The sequence below is a fragment of the Oreochromis niloticus genome, linkage group LG9 (assembly GCF_001858045.2).
Source record: "Oreochromis niloticus isolate F11D_XX linkage group LG9, O_niloticus_UMD_NMBU, whole genome shotgun sequence".
In the NCBI taxonomy this organism is placed as follows: Eukaryota; Metazoa; Chordata; class Actinopteri; order Cichliformes; family Cichlidae; genus Oreochromis; species Oreochromis niloticus.
Window position 1 is genome coordinate 30,206,850 of NC_031974.2, and position 15,896 is coordinate 30,222,745.

Here is a 15,896-nt window from a genome sequence, read left to right on the forward strand (position 1 = left end):
TTCAAGGATTTTTGATATGAAAGGAAGGTTGGAGATTGGCCTATAATTAGCTAAGACAGCTGGGTCTAGAGATGGCTTTTTAAGTAAAGGTTTAACTACAGCCACCTTGAAGGCCTGTGGTACATAGCCGATTATTAGAGATAGGTTGATCATATTTAAGATCGAAGAATTAATTAATGGCAGGACTTCTTTGAGCAGTTTTGTAGGAATGGGGTCTAAAAGACACGTTGATGGTTTGGAGGAATTAATTATTGAAGTTAACTCAGAAAGATCAATTGGAGAAAAAGAGTCTAACTTAACATTGATGGTACTAAGAGTAGCTGTAGATAATATTACATCTGTGGGATGATTATTGGTAAGTTTTTCTCTAATGATAAAAATTTTATTTGTGAAGAAGTTCATGAAGTCATTACTAGTTAACGTTAAAGGGATGGTTGGCTCAGTAGAGCTCTGACTTTTTGTCAGCCTGGCTACAGTGCTGAAGAGAAACCTGGGGTTGTTCTTATTTTCTTCAATCAGTGACGAATAGTAAGATGTTCTGGCTTTGCGGAGGGCTTTCTTATAAAGCAGCAAACTATTTCTCCAGGCTAAATGATGATCCTCTAAATTTGTGACACGCCATTTCCTCTCCAGCTTACGAGTTATCTGCTTTAGGCTACGTGTTTGAGAATTATACCACGGAGTCAGGGACTTTGGATTTGAGGCCTTAGTTTTCACAGGAGCTACAGTATCCAGAGTCGTACGTAGTGAGGAGGTAAAATTATTAACAAGATAATCGACCTCTGTTGGAGTAGCGTTCAGATAGCTGCTCTGCTCTATGTTGGTACAGGGCATTGAAGATGATAACAGTGGGTGGATTATATTCTTAAACTTAGTTACAGCACTTTCAGAAAGACATCTACTTTGATAAAGTCTACTCTCCACTGCTGTGTAATCAATTATTGTAAATGTAAATGTTATCAGGAAATGATCAGACAGCAGAGGGTTTTCAGGAAACACTGTTAAATATTCAGTTTCTATGCCATATGTTAAAACAAGATCTAGAGTGTGATTAAAGTGGTGGGTGGGTTCTTTTACATTTTGAGAGAAGCCAATTGAGTCTAATAACAGATTAAATGCGATGTTGAGGCTGTCATTTTTAGCATCTACATGGATGTTAAAATCACCCACAATAATTATTTTATCTGAGCTGAGCACTAAATCAGATAAAAAGTCTGAGAAATCAGAGAGAAACTCTGTGTAAGGCCCAGGTGGACGATAGATGATAACAAGTAAGACTGGTTTCTGAGTTTTACAGCTGGGGTGGACGAGGCTAAGCATCAGGCTTTCAAATGAATTAAAAGTCTGTCTTGGTCTTTCGTTAATTAATAGGCTGGTGTGAAAAATTGCTGCCACACCGCCCCCTCGGCCTGTGCTTCGGGATTTCTGGTAGTTAGAATGACTCGGGGGTGTTGATTCATTTAAACTAACATACTCATCCTGCTGCAACCAGGTTTCTGTAAGGCAGAGTAAATCGATTTGTTGATCAATTATTAAGTCATGTACTAACAGAGACTTGGAGGAGAGAGACCTAATATTTAATAATCCACATTTCACTGTTTTACTCTCCAAGTCACATGCACCAATTAGAATTAATCTTAAATCTATCTTGATGTTCATTAGCTATCTTACATCCTACAGTTAATTGAGAATCAGCAGTTAACCTAACAACTTGTCTCTGGGCTCTTAGGATACTGGAGTGATCAGAGAAAATCTGTTTAGTATCTAGTAATAGCTTTGAATTACCTTTTTACCTCTGAATAGCATATTATGGCCACAACTCAGGTCAACAGATATTATATTAGAATGGCTTGGGAGCCAATCCGAACCACTCAGTACAACAAATATTATTCTCAAAATAAGTTACGCAGATTACAGAAGTAATGCCAGAAATATAAACATTACTTTATCAATATAGAAAATGAAATGGTAAAAAAAATTGAGGTTGACAAGGCTTTAATAGAATATACTTATTTTGCCCCTTAGACTGAATAACAATTTAGAATAAACAAAAGCTAATCTTTCTTTATTATTTGGCCTAATATTGCAGTACTGCTTCAAAACTCTGGGGATCTTCTGTTTTGGGGATGGATGTTTTTTTAATATTGCCTTTGATATTACTTCTTTTCTATCATCTGAAAATGTCAGAAAATAAATGTAACATATTCAAATTAATAAATGAGTTACTATACTATACTGGCATAGTGCATTAGTTCATTTGGTGTGTGCTTGTGTTGCTGTGTGCTTTTGTCTGTGGGTTACAGGATGTTCAGACGAACCTCCAACATGACTGGTCTCAGTTATTCCCTAAATGTCATCACTATGCTTAAGGTATAAATGCACATGTACTTGGTGATGGTGATGTATGTGATTCTGCATTCAGTTTTAATCCCAGTATTAAAATGTCATGAGCAAGTTATACAATAGAGTTAAAAGATTAAGGCCAGGGAAAAAGTCTTCTGTCTACCATACTAATATGCAGGAACAGAAACTGCCATTTTGTGTATGACTTAATTAGGACAAGGTACACAAGGAAACACTTGTTTATGTTATTCAAATGATAATAAAACTGGTTTCTATGTGTCTGTAGCATGTAGATATGTGGTCGTTTGATGTGTTTGCACTGAATGATGCCAGCGGAAACCATGCTCTGAAAATTGTCTTCTTTGAACTGCTCAACAGATATAACCTGATTAATCGTTTCAAGGTAAACTCAAATAAAGACAGCTTCCATGTATCATTTAAATTATTGAACCTCATATTATTTTAAGTTTTAAAGGGAATTTCTAATTCTAAAACAACAAGGTCTGCATTTTTGTTTAAGAAGTGCAATACTTTAATAACCTTGTGAAAAAATTTCCCATATAGACTATAAATGACTTTTTGTTGTTTTTTATGTGGCGTTATCTTTTGGTAAATGGTAAATGGACTGGTTCTTATATAGCGCTTTTCTACTCTTCTGAGCACTCAAAGCGCTTTAAAGTGATGTAATCATATACGACTTAACTTTGCAGTCATCATGCTTCTCTCCTGCATTGTCTCAATATCAGATTCCTACCTCTGCACTCACATCATTTGTGGAGTCACTGGAAATGGGATACAGCAAGTACAAAAATCCCTACCACAACCTGATACATGCTGCTGATGTCACACAAACGGTCCATTACCTGCTCATTAAGAGTGGAATTATGGTAAGTCTTGCTTGGTTAATGGTGATTTAAAATGTAACCAGGAAAACTGCTTTGGTTCTTTCCAGTTCTCAAAGAGAGCCTTTTTCATATCTTGAAGTAATGGGCATGCATGAAGAGGATGATGTGGACAAAATACTCATTTGCCTAATAATTCTGCACTCCCTGTACATAAATTAAAAAGGAATTTCCATCACATATGACAATCTGATAATCATAATATTGTTTTTAGTATATATATATGTGTGTATTACCAAACAACAAAAAAATCTGTGATGACTAATGTTCTGTGGCATTTGCAGGTCAGACTCATCTTGAAGTAATGGGCTCATTTTTTTCTTTACTGTTATGACCTGCTAGCAAGTGTTAGGGTTCAGAAATTGAGGAGGAAGACCAAAAATAATGACCACTGATCCTGCCGGGTGCAATTAGACGACATTTTAATGAATACACATGTGGAGTCCAACACTGTGCAGATTCAGTGTTGAACTGTCTTACAATAGTCAGAACAAAGACTTTACAGGGTTGGGGTGATACTGCTCCCCCCCCCTCTCAGACACAATACAGCATACATCAATCCAAAACCACAAACGTTCAGTTAACTTTGACATAGTTTAAAAAGTTTAAAAAGAACATTTGTCTCCGGCTCGAACCCAGGTGCTTCCCCCAGCCTCGGTGTCGCTTATCTCTGGGACATCTGGTGTACTTCCTGGAACAGACTAACACCAACTTTGCAGTTACAGCAAAACACATCTTAACTTCTTACCTACTAAATGAGTCTACTTATATGTATGTGTATGTGTGTGTCAGCTTCTGCTGCCCTTTATTTCACCCTTCACTTCATCAGCTAAACCTTGTAACCTTTCCACCAGACAGAAGGCCAGCACGTACACAACTGAAACTATGTGTGTGTATGTGTGTCTCGTCCTTAAATGCTCTCTCATCTCACCCGTTGCACTTCTGACCTTTCACCAGAACACAGGCTCATCCTTACATGTAATACCCTAATTGGAACCATATATGTAATATGTTGAGTAAATGTTTTAACCTCTACTAAAAGCTTAATCCAAAGATATAGATACATAAAAGATACTAAAGATTCATAACCTACTCAAAATACTTGCACTCAGACTCTGCTTTCGGTTTCACTTCCTGCAAAGCATGTAACTTCAAAAACATGTAACTTCCTGTCTTATTTTGGCACAGAGTTACTCTTTCACACTGCAGTCTGCATATAAACATTTAAGATTATAGATTCAACTCAACAGTTTAAAGTGGTTCTTACTGGACTTGTAATAAAAGCTTAATTGGGTGCCAATATGTTTAAACATCTAAATGCAATATCAATATTAATAATTAATGGAATAGTACTAATGATCATAAAAATAGCAGCAGAAATAGCAGCAAAATATCCTTGTAATCTCTACATTCCCCTCTCTCGACCTCTGGCACACCAGAGGTCGCCATACATTGTGTTGGGTCACTCCTCGGCCCATTCAGCTGCTTCCCTGTCCACCCATGACGTCATGGACATTAGGATCACTGTTCCCGCTCTGACCCTCTCTTGTGGAAATCTAATCCTGTAAAGGATAGAAAACACTTTTTCCCTACTACGGCTTCCCTACCTTATGTCCCTCAATTGTTCTCTTTATTCAAACCTGATTCAACCTAATATTACTCAAAACATGAACCTAATTACGTATCCGGTTTTTGACTTTTATTTCTATATATTATTCAACATTACTCATCATTTGTAAACTCTTAAAGCACTGCTTTCACGTCTCTGCAGGTGCTTCCTGCTGCTCCCCTATTCTCCCTTATCTGATCATCAACATCCTGTACTGTCGCAGCTGCATGTAACTCTGATCTAAAGTCACCTTTCACAAGAAAAATCATCATAAGCGCCTATTCTACTAAAGGATCAAAGAAAAAACAACCACTTTAATCAACTAAGTGTAAGCACATAATTAATTACTCCTCAATAAATTTCATCATAGCTAAAAGCTCCCTAAAACAACTTCTATGTGTTAACCCTAACTTCATTTTTTTTTTTTTTTTTTAAACCCACATTTCCTGTGTTATTTCGATTCTTGGTATAGCATGTTATTTCATTTTGCTGCTCTTAATGTAATGATACATTCTAATTATACTTTATCAGTCTTAACCAAAATAAATGCATTCCTTCCTTTGGTCCTTTTTTTTTTAAGCAAGAAACCTTGGTCATTTCGACAAGCGTTTGTTATTCTATAACTACATTTTATATAATAAGACTCATGTGGAGCTGCATGTGTTATCCCAATATTTTACATGTCACACAGTTTAGTTACAAGCGAAACTCCTATTCAGTTCCTCTTTTCTGTCACTTGTTAGTGGGCCAACTCAAATTCAGATAAAAGCTAAAGGAATTTCAGGCCCTTGGCCTCAAATCAATACTGTCATGTGTATTAAGAACTCCATATGTCTGTAAGCGTGTGCAATCCTTCAATAACTCAGGTCATTCTCACAGTAGATTGGCTAATCATTAACGCTAACCAAAAGTTTTTAACCCTCAAGAGACGACTCTCTGAGCCACAACTCCTTTAAAGGCACAAAATGCAGTGTGTATAAAATCATTTCTATGTATATAATCTTCAATGCTATTCATTTGGGTCAGTGACACTTTTAACATTCTCTTAAGAAGCTCTCTCCTCTACCCCAGAAATAAATCTATGTAATGTGTGTATGTGTAAGCCTGCATTATAACCACTTATCCTAGAAATCAAAAAGAAATAAAACCTTTTCTACTCCTAACATCTTCGCTAGTTTTCCCCAAAGCATATCTTTTTATTCCAAAATGTCCCACAATTTCCCTTTAAATTTGGTGTACAACTTCTCATGAACACCGGCCTTTTATCTTCTAAACAGGATTCAGTTCATTTTACTTTAAAAATAACTTTATTTAAAAATAACAATTTCTGCCTCAATACTGCCATATCTAAATTATCAAAAAACCCCAAAATGTCATTAAATGATCCTAAAACCCATTTCAAATTAAACAAATTAAACCTTAAATCCCTCTCTTTTTTGACACATCTCATGTGGCAAAAAACTCAAAATGCTTCACCCACGCTTAGGAAATTAAAACAACAAGGTTAGTCATATCATTTCTCAAAACAGCTCAGCAATCCTCCTCTCTGCTCTGGCCCTGCAACCCTGTATTTAAGGAATAAAATCAATTTAATCATCATGTCAAATCTTCTCAAAGTCCTCGCTCCATCCAGAGCCTGTATCCTTGGAACTTCCTGGAAACAAAACCTGTACTTTACATTTCATAACCAACTCTCCTCCTTTGTGATCCAATCTGTGTTATAACAAAAATAAACTTAAAACAGAACAGTTATCAATCATGTGTTACTTCAGTTAATGGTAACATAAGTTATATCAAAAAATATTTCCCCTTTTAGCATTTAGCATACACCCAACAATATAATGTAATACCATAATCTAACTCCAGTCGATAGAACAGAAATTTTACTCAAAGCAAACATCAGCAACCCAAAATCAACATCCCCAGAATTAAGTCTTCCACTCGTCCTGCTTATGACAAAAGCAAAACAAACCGAAGAAACCTTCCCCTTTCTCCTTCTGGCATGACAACACGTCTGTCCACATTCAGGCACATATATTGTCCACATTGTCCACATGTCCACATTTATTCATTCCCTCTTTGGTCCAGTCACACACATTCACACAAGATATTTTTTGCTGATACCACAGCCTTCTGCGCGAATCATCAGATGCTCCACATCAGCAAAATGAGCTCAATCATTTGTTTTATTTTGTTTTTTCCTTCTAAAAAATAGTTCTTTATGCTTTTGACTGGATTGAATCGCTACAATCCTTTTAGACAGAGACTCACAACCAATCAGGTCTCCACCGCCAATTATGATCTGGAAAGCCCACCTTATGTTCGTACTCAGTAATTTTGTCAGCGCTGTTAGTCCACTCTCTTTCAGGCCTGCTTAGAACAAAAATGAGAAAAAAGAGAGCTGATTATTAGCTCATCAAAGTACAAAACAAAATCACCTGACAGGTTTTTTCTGAGTGCACTACTACAAAAATTTCGGGCCCCTCTCAGACATGTCCATGTTTAATCAAACTCCCTCTCTTGAAATAGAAACAACAGCCTCAAAACTCTGAAACAATCTCAAAGTTCACCCATTCACTGCGACCTGGACCTCGTCAAAAGATCAAAGACCGTTTCAACAATGTCTCCCTTCCTCACTCTGCCATGTTTTCATTCAGCATAAGATGTAAACCCATTACAACAATGTATCATCACTACATTATAAATGTCCTGTCCAAATCTGCACCTCTGAACAATCCTGCCCACCGTAATCAATTATCCTGTTACTTTACCATTATATTTGTCGCCCAATAATCCTCCTCAGTCACTCCTCTGTTTCCTCAACTGAAAGCCTCAGTCACACACAGACACACAGGAAGTGTCTTCGTCACCACTCACTCCAGCTAATTTGCATAGACTCATATCTCAACAAGCCAACTTGACAAGAGAAATACATGTTTAAACCTTATCACATTATTCAATTATTTTAATTTTTTTTCTATACTCATCACTTGCTTTGATCCATCAGTGCAAGAGCACTCCTAAGTCACTCTTTTATACTACTTTAATCACTTTTCTTTTGTTTTTTCCATAGGTCACTCCCCTGTCATATAACCCCTTTGAGTCAACTTCAACTTCAAGCTTTAAGTCTATTTTATTAAACATTCACACCATTCCATCACTCATACAAGTAGCAAGCTGATCTTCATTGCGTATGCTTGTTTTCTTACCCAGGTTTAATCAATATCTATGCATTAATCTTCATGAGCTTGTCTTGTCTCTGTAAGGTTAATGCATTCTCTGTTTGTGTGTGTCATTTTTGCATCTATGGCTTCGCAGTCTCTCAGACACCTTCCCAATTTTCCAGTTAAACAGCCAGTTTTCTCCTCCCCCAAATTACTAACCCAACTTTTTGATTTCCCACCTTAAATAACAGCCCTCCTGGTCTTCAGCCAGGAGTTAGGGCTTATTTTTCAGGTTCATGGACACATCATGCTGTGAACAATTCAACCAGAAACTTGCCTTAACATATCCATTGATGTTAACCTATAATTTCCTCCGACCGCTGGAGTGGAATCTTGTAATCTCTACACAAGCCACAACATTTAAAACCTTAAAACTACCCCAAATCCTGATAAAACATTAAAGGGGATACACTGCTGCAATCCAATAGTCGGTATACCTTTGTCTTTTTTGGACAGATTTTGATCATTCTTTAGGTTTGTCTTTGGGGAATCCATTAATCTTGCAGTTCAAGAAAGACCAGTATACCTTTAAAGCAATTCTAAACACAGAACTCGTGAAACCTTAGATTTAAGTGGCTATTGAATTTTTTTTATATTAACAATTGTGTAAAGCAATATTATATACATATTTATTGCTTGTTTGTTTGTTACTACATACAAAATGCAACATCTCACTTTCTTTCAGCACTGGCTAACTGAGCTGGAGATCTTTGCCATTATTTTTGCAGCTGCCATCCATGACTATGAGCATACAGGGACTACTAATAACTTCCATATTCAGACCAGGTAATTCCTACTGAGCAACATTCAAATTATTGCAGTTTCTGAGGGGATCTAGTGTTTAGGATTTAAAAGTCGTAAATAATTTTACTTGTCAAACGCCCTCCCCAGGGAGGCCTCCTCTTCCTGAAGGGTCAGAGAGGGGTCTCTCTAGCTGTCTATTGTCCTTAATGTCTAATGGTGCCTGGGTGTCCCTGTCTATATCTAACCTACTCTACAATACTTATGTGGAATAAAGTATAAAGCACATACAGAACATGTTATCAATACAGGGAGTGCAGAATTATTAGGCAAGTTGTATTTTTGAGGAATAATCTTATTATTGAACAACAACCATGTTCTCAATGAACCCAAAAAACTCATTAATATCAAAGCTGAATGTTTTTGGAAGTAGTTTTTAGTTTGTTTTTAGTTTTAGCTATTTTAGGGGGATATCTGTGTGTGCAGGTGACTATTACTGTGCATAATTATTAGGCAACTTAACAAAAAACAAATATATATCCATTTCAATTATTTATTTTTACCAGTGAAACCAATATAATATCTCCACATTCACAAATATACATTTCTGACATTCAAAAACAAAACAAAAACAAATCAGCGACCAATATAGCCACCTTTCTTTGCAAGGACACTCAAGAGCCTGCCATCCATGGATTCTGTCAGTGTTTTGATCTGTTCACCATCAACATTGCGTGCAGCAGCAACCACAGCCTCCCAGACACTGTTCAGAGAGGTGTACTGTTTTCCCTCCTTGTAAATCTCACATTTGATGATGGACCACAGGTTCTCAATGGGGTTCAGATCAGGTGAACAAGGAGGCCATGTCATTAGTTTTTCTTCTTTTATACCCTTTCTTGCCAGCCACGCTGTGGAGTACTTGGACGTGTGTGATGGAGCATTGTCCTGCATGAAAATCATGTTTTTCTTGAAGGATGCAGACTTCTTCCTGTACCACTGCTTGAAGAAGGTGTCTTCCAGAAACTGGCAGTAGGACTGGGAGTTGAGCTTGACTCCATCCTCAACCCGAAAAGGCCCCACAAGCTCATCTTTGATGATACCAGCCCAAACCAGTACTCCACCTCCACCTTGCTGGCGTCTGAGTCGGACTGGAGCTCTCTGCCCTTTACCAATCCAGCCACGGGCCCATCCATCTGGCCCATCAAGACTCACTCTCATTTCATCAGTCCATAAAATCTTAGAAAAATCGGTCTTGAGATATTTCTTGGCCCAGTCTTGACGTTTCAGCTTGTGTGTCTTGTTCAGTGGTGGTCGTCTTTCAGCCTTTCTTACCTTGGCCATGTCTCTGAGTATTGCACACCTTGTGCTTTTGGGCACTCCAGTGATGTTGCAGCTCTGAAATATGGCCAAACTGGTGGCAAGTGGCATCTTGGCAGCTGCACGCTTGACTTTTCTCAGTTCATGGGCAGTTATTTTGCGCCTTGGTTTTTCCACACGCTTCTTGCGACCCTGTTGACTATTTTGAATGAAACGCTTGATTGTTCGATGATCACGCTTCAGAAGCTTTGCAATTTTAAGACTGCTGCATCCCTCTGCAAGATATCTCACTATTTTTGACTTTTCTGAGCCTGTCAAGTCCTTCTTTTGACCCATTTTGCCAAAGGAAAGGAAGTTGCCTAATAATTATGCACACCTGATATAGGGTGTTGATGTCATTAGACCACACCCCTTCTCATTACAGAGATGCACATCACCTAATATGCTTAATTGGTAGTGGGCTTTCAAGCCTATACAGCTTGGAGTAAGACAACATGCATGAAGAGGATGATGTGGACAAAATACTCATTTGCCTAATAATTCTGCACTCCCTGTACATAAATTAAAAAGGAATTTCCATCACATATGATAATCTGATAATCATAATATTGTTTTTAGTATATATATATGTGTGTATTACCAAACAACAAAAAAATCTGTGATGACTAATGTTCTGTGGCATTTGCAGGTCAGACACGGCACTATTTTACAATGACCGAGCTGTTTTGGAGAACCATCATGTCAGTGCTGTCTATCGCCTTCTACATGATAATGAGGAAATGAATATTCTCTCTAATCTTTCAAAGGAAGACTGGAGGTAATCAGTAAACAGTATTCAAATATTCTCAATTTGTGTAGCTGCTCCACATCTGTCATGGTCCTGTCCCAGTGTTTTGAATTTCTGTTGTGGACTTTTCAATTTAAGAAACTTTTCTTCAGTGCTTCTATTATTTGTTCTTAATTTTGTACTTCGTAGTGCCTCTGAGTTTTGTTGTCTATATTTCTTGTTCTTGATTCTTGTTTGATTGTGTTAGTACCCTTTTGTCTCCAGTCTATCCTAATCTCTTCTCTCTATTATGCCAGTGTCTCCTGTGCCAGTCAGTCATGTCTCATTGTCCTAAGTCAAGCTCATGCATCTTAGTCCTGGTCCTTGTATTTCAAGGACCAGTTACCTCCTGTTACCTCCTGAGTGTTTACTTTTCTCGTGTTTCCCAACGTTTCCTATTCCTAGTTTATATTTCCAGTTCAGGTTCCATAAGTTTCAGCTTTTTTGTTTTCCTTTTCCTTTGTTGGAAGTAAACTTCATACTGCATACATCTTAAGATATGGCTAAAGTCAACAAAGAGCAGCCTGGTGTAACTGCCCTGTTGTTCCAGGTGGGATATGGTGGTGTGGAGCGTTGTAGCAATGGCATCTTCAGTTAATCTATTAGCTCTGTATGCCAACTGAAGTAGGAGTGCAAGTGGCAGGCAGGACATGATGTGGCGTCGGACCAGTTTCTCGAAACACTTCATTACAACAGGGTAACACCTGTTGTAATGAAGTGTTTCGAGAACTAGCAACTGGTCGGTAACGTTGAGGCTGCTAATGTTGGTCTGTTTAGGCAGTGGGACAATTGTGGACGACTTCAGGCATGGCAGGATTGAAGCATTGAAGATCTTAGCGAAGACCTAGGCCAGCATATTCCTGCACCATTAGGCTTGGGCTGCTGCTGCCTTCCAATGTTTGCATTGATGTAAATGCATACATAAGCATAAACCCTCTCCTCTGTTCTTACTGGAGTGGCTGTTTCGGTCGTGATGGTGGACCGTGCAGCATGCTAACTCAGTAGCCGAGTCTGGTATTGATTACTGTAGCGTCAATACCAGATTGTAGTAATACAATGCTACTGTCCCGTACACAGTTGCTGACTGGAGCCCGTGTTCTCAGTTCATTGATTTTGTTGATTATGGACTTAATGGAGAGGAAAATGCTCGGAAGCAGTCGCTTTCTTTAGCCTTGCTAGATGGCCCACCCTGCAGCCTCGCCTTTGCCTCCTGTGTTTACACTTCCTCTTGGGCTTGCCACTGGGAAGAACCAACCATGGACACTGTGGAGTTCTTATTATATCCTCTGGAATGCTGTGGAAGTGATGATAGTCCCACTTGATGTTCCTTGCACAGTGTAATCCCAAACTCAGAAGGCCCTAACGACCTTGCCAGACATACAGAAGTAAAATGCCACATACACCCACACATATACATGTATAAAATATAGAAAACAAAGCATCGAACATGAAGAACAGTAAGCCGCTGCGTCTATGCATGCTTTCATCTTAACAGTACTTTTCATATTTATCTATAAAGTGTCCCTGCACTCCCCCAACTTCCCAAGAGTTGAGGAATGGCTGCAATCACAGCATTGTAAAATGGCGAAAGATGTATCCTTAGGCCCCCTCCTCAATTCAGAGATGGTCTTCCTCTTTTTTTCATGTAAATAGACTGCGGACTCCACAGTCTATTTACACCTACAGGCCAGTGGTCACTCTTTCAATGATGAGGATTTACACATCTTGGACAGGGAGGAACACTGGTTTGAGCAGGGAGTCAAGGAGGCCATATACGTGAAAAGGGAAAGACCATCTCTGAATCGAGGAGGGGGCCTAAGAGTACGTCTTTCGTCATCTTATAATGCTGTGATTCCAGCCCTTCCCCAACTCTCTGTGAATGGCACTCATGGCCATTGATCACTTTTATCAATGATCAGTGGGCTTTGATCAGTCGTTGTTGATGGTCATGAGAATTTGCAATGATCAAGGAATTGACCTCACAGCCCATTTTTCATTCAGTGGGCTGGTTTCAGTTATTGTACAAATGTATTGTTTATAAGAATGGGGAAACCTGCAGTCAGCTGAGACTGAAGAAGTCACTTGGATGAGTGATAAAAAGTTTCTCCCACTGAAAACTCTACGTCCAATGGACGTAATCAACCTTTTGGGATTTACTTAACTGGATGATTGAGCATGCATTAAGACATAAAATAAGGTGATATCTTAATGATAATAATGATTATGTATTTCTATTTGTATTATTTTTCTGTTATTTTACCAATTTTGGTAATATAGCATACACCATTTGTAGATTACCGTAGTTGTACCTTTTGGCATTTTACTAATTCTAGTAGATGTTATATACTCTTAAAAAATCATTCATATCATTTTCCCACCAAACTTCTATAATTTCACAACATACCTGTTAGTTAACAAACCCACATAAAATTACAGAAACTTTACTTCTTTTAGTAGCATTTTGGGGTCATTTTACGCTCAGTGCATCAAGTGTGCATTTAAATGTGTATTTGCTGCACAAAACTAGAATTCGACAGTTTTATCTTTTAAATAAACAAGGTATATATATATGAAATTATGTTAAACTTGCAACTGTATTTTTGCACTCTTTTTCTGTGTAAAAAGTTTATTTAAAAAATGTAAAACATGTTTATTTACAGGTACAGTTTTTTTAATTTTATTTTTCATTACACATGTTAATTATGTGCTAGTTTTTTTTAAATAATTGTGTTGATATTTCACATATTTAAAAATAACAGGAAAATACTGTATCATTTATGAAAAATTCTGTTACATGACAGATTTCAGATTCAGTGCCTGAATCCTAATCCTTTCAGATTGCTATTATTTCTATTTTTGGAATATTTTACTGTCTACATTTATTGTTTCAGAGAACTGCGGGCATTAGTAGTGGATATGGTATTGGCCACTGACATGTCCTGCCACTTTCAGCAGATCAAAGCCATGAAAAGCCTCCTGCAGCAGTCTGAGGCGTGAGTATTGGTTTCCAAACTCTTATTATAATCAGCAGTAATGTATGAAAGACTGGGATAAAGATATTTTTGTTAAATACTGTCAGCAACAATAATGTGTAGATATCATATTTGTGGATGTTTGCTGAAAATCAGGACAATTCTGATCTTATTAACAGAGTCTCTATATCCAAAAGCCAATGGCCAATCTTTAGCTTTATTTTCAATAATTCTTTTTTCCCTTGGAAAAGTTGAAACTGATTTAGCAATCATGGTTTCTCTCTAGATCTTACTCTTGGAAGTTTCATTGCACTCGAAAAGTACACTGATATTTACCCAATTTTAATGTACTTTTCTTTGGGAGCTGAATAGCTGCTGTTTGTTTATTGGCAACACCCACCATTGACTAACTACTCTTTATTAACAGGATTGACAAACCAAAGGCTTTATCACTGCTGCTGCACACTGCTGACATCAGCCACCCTGCCAAATGCTGGGACCTCCATCATCGCTGGACAACATCCCTGCTAGAGGAGTTCTTCAGACAGGTAGTCACCTGAAAAATTAGCACCTACCTCCTAGTCCCTCCATTGACACTTTATTGTGTAAAGGAAGTGGGAGCCATACTATAATGATGATAACCTTTTATTTGGGACTCATAAAACAAACAAACCAATATATACATATACACAGATAGCTGGATATACATGTACACACATGCTCAAACAAAACAAACAAAATTTCTGTGACATGAAATAACCACTCAATTATCAAGTCCAAAATGGAGCAGAAGTATGTACAGACTTATTTACACCTTGCCCATCCACTGAAGTAACGACCCTAGAAGTTTTCATGTGCTGCCAAAAAACAAACAAACAAATTAAAAAAAAACCTTGAGCTTTGTTTTGCTGCAATCTGCATCTGCAATTACACTATAGTCAGACAGGAAAACAATTTATGTGTAGGACTGACTGCAAAAATAGGAATATTAGTCTATTGCAGTTCTTTAAATTAAACTTAAACACTTGACATATGCAAGTTGTATTGCAGCTGAATGCGGTATTTCAGAAAGCTATGAGTAATGTTATTGCAACTTAATTATTTGACCACAGTAGTTTACCATGCAGATAACATTAGTTTTCAACAACCAACTAGACATTGGGTGAAAAAATTATGCTTTGACATAACAAAATAGAAACTTTTCTTGCCAGGTACAAACATTTTGTTTAGTCTCCGATTGTGGTGGAGTCTGTTTTCCACTTCAGTCGATGTGGTTTTCAGAGGAGGCTTGCATTCCGTCTCAGTTCATAGTTATAAAGTTTTTTAAGTCACTTCATTACTTTTCTAATTCAATAGAATTAAAAACAGTGTTTCAGGGAAATTGCATTGGTTAGCTGTACACATAATAACTCTTACAGTGTATATTATTGAGGCCAACTGTCTTTGTAAACATAGCGGTGTCGTTTGTTTTCAGGGTGATAGGGAAGCAGAGCTGGGTCTACCTTTCTCCCCTCTTTGCGACCGCAAATCCACCATGGTGGCCCAGTCCCAAATAGGTAAAGTTCTTAAATACAGTTAATGCTTCTTTCTAAAGGAAAGGATTAGCATATTTTGGATACATTTTAAGTTTTGTCAAGCAGCAGTCAATGACCAATAACAGCCAAGTGAATATATTAATATTTTTTCAAGTTCATTTATGGAAGAATTGCAGTGCCTACAGATAAATGTGAAATCTGAATATCATGAAACAAAAATATCAGTAAGTCAAAAGAGTTAATATTCAATTCAGTTTCAATTTTCAATTAAATTGTATTTATACAGTAATGAAATTAAATGTATAAAGTTATGTTTATGTGTGTCAGTCCAGTCTGTGAGTGTTCAAGAGTCTGGGAGAAGAAACTGTTTCACAGTTTGGAGGTAAGAGAGGCTCCAGTGAGCTTCTCAGCTGTTCAGCTGAAATAT

At 37.6% G+C, this 15,896-nt stretch overlaps 1 protein-coding gene across 1 annotated transcript in view; it reads left to right on the plus strand.

Annotated features, from left to right (window-relative positions):
- Positions 1 to 15,896, plus strand: part of LOC100704460 (calcium/calmodulin-dependent 3',5'-cyclic nucleotide phosphodiesterase 1A) — a 37,806-nt gene that overhangs the window by 11,257 nt on the left and 10,653 nt on the right. Inside the window, exons 4-11 of the mRNA XM_019356080.2 lie at positions 2,304 to 2,370; positions 2,630 to 2,746; positions 3,090 to 3,230; positions 8,764 to 8,864; positions 10,825 to 10,953; positions 13,854 to 13,955; positions 14,362 to 14,482; positions 15,409 to 15,490. Of these exons, the coding sequence (XP_019211625.1) occupies positions 2,304 to 2,370; positions 2,630 to 2,746; positions 3,090 to 3,230; positions 8,764 to 8,864; positions 10,825 to 10,953; positions 13,854 to 13,955; positions 14,362 to 14,482; positions 15,409 to 15,490 (860 nt within the window). The remainder of the gene's footprint in view (positions 1 to 2,303; positions 2,371 to 2,629; positions 2,747 to 3,089; positions 3,231 to 8,763; positions 8,865 to 10,824; positions 10,954 to 13,853; positions 13,956 to 14,361; positions 14,483 to 15,408; positions 15,491 to 15,896) is intronic.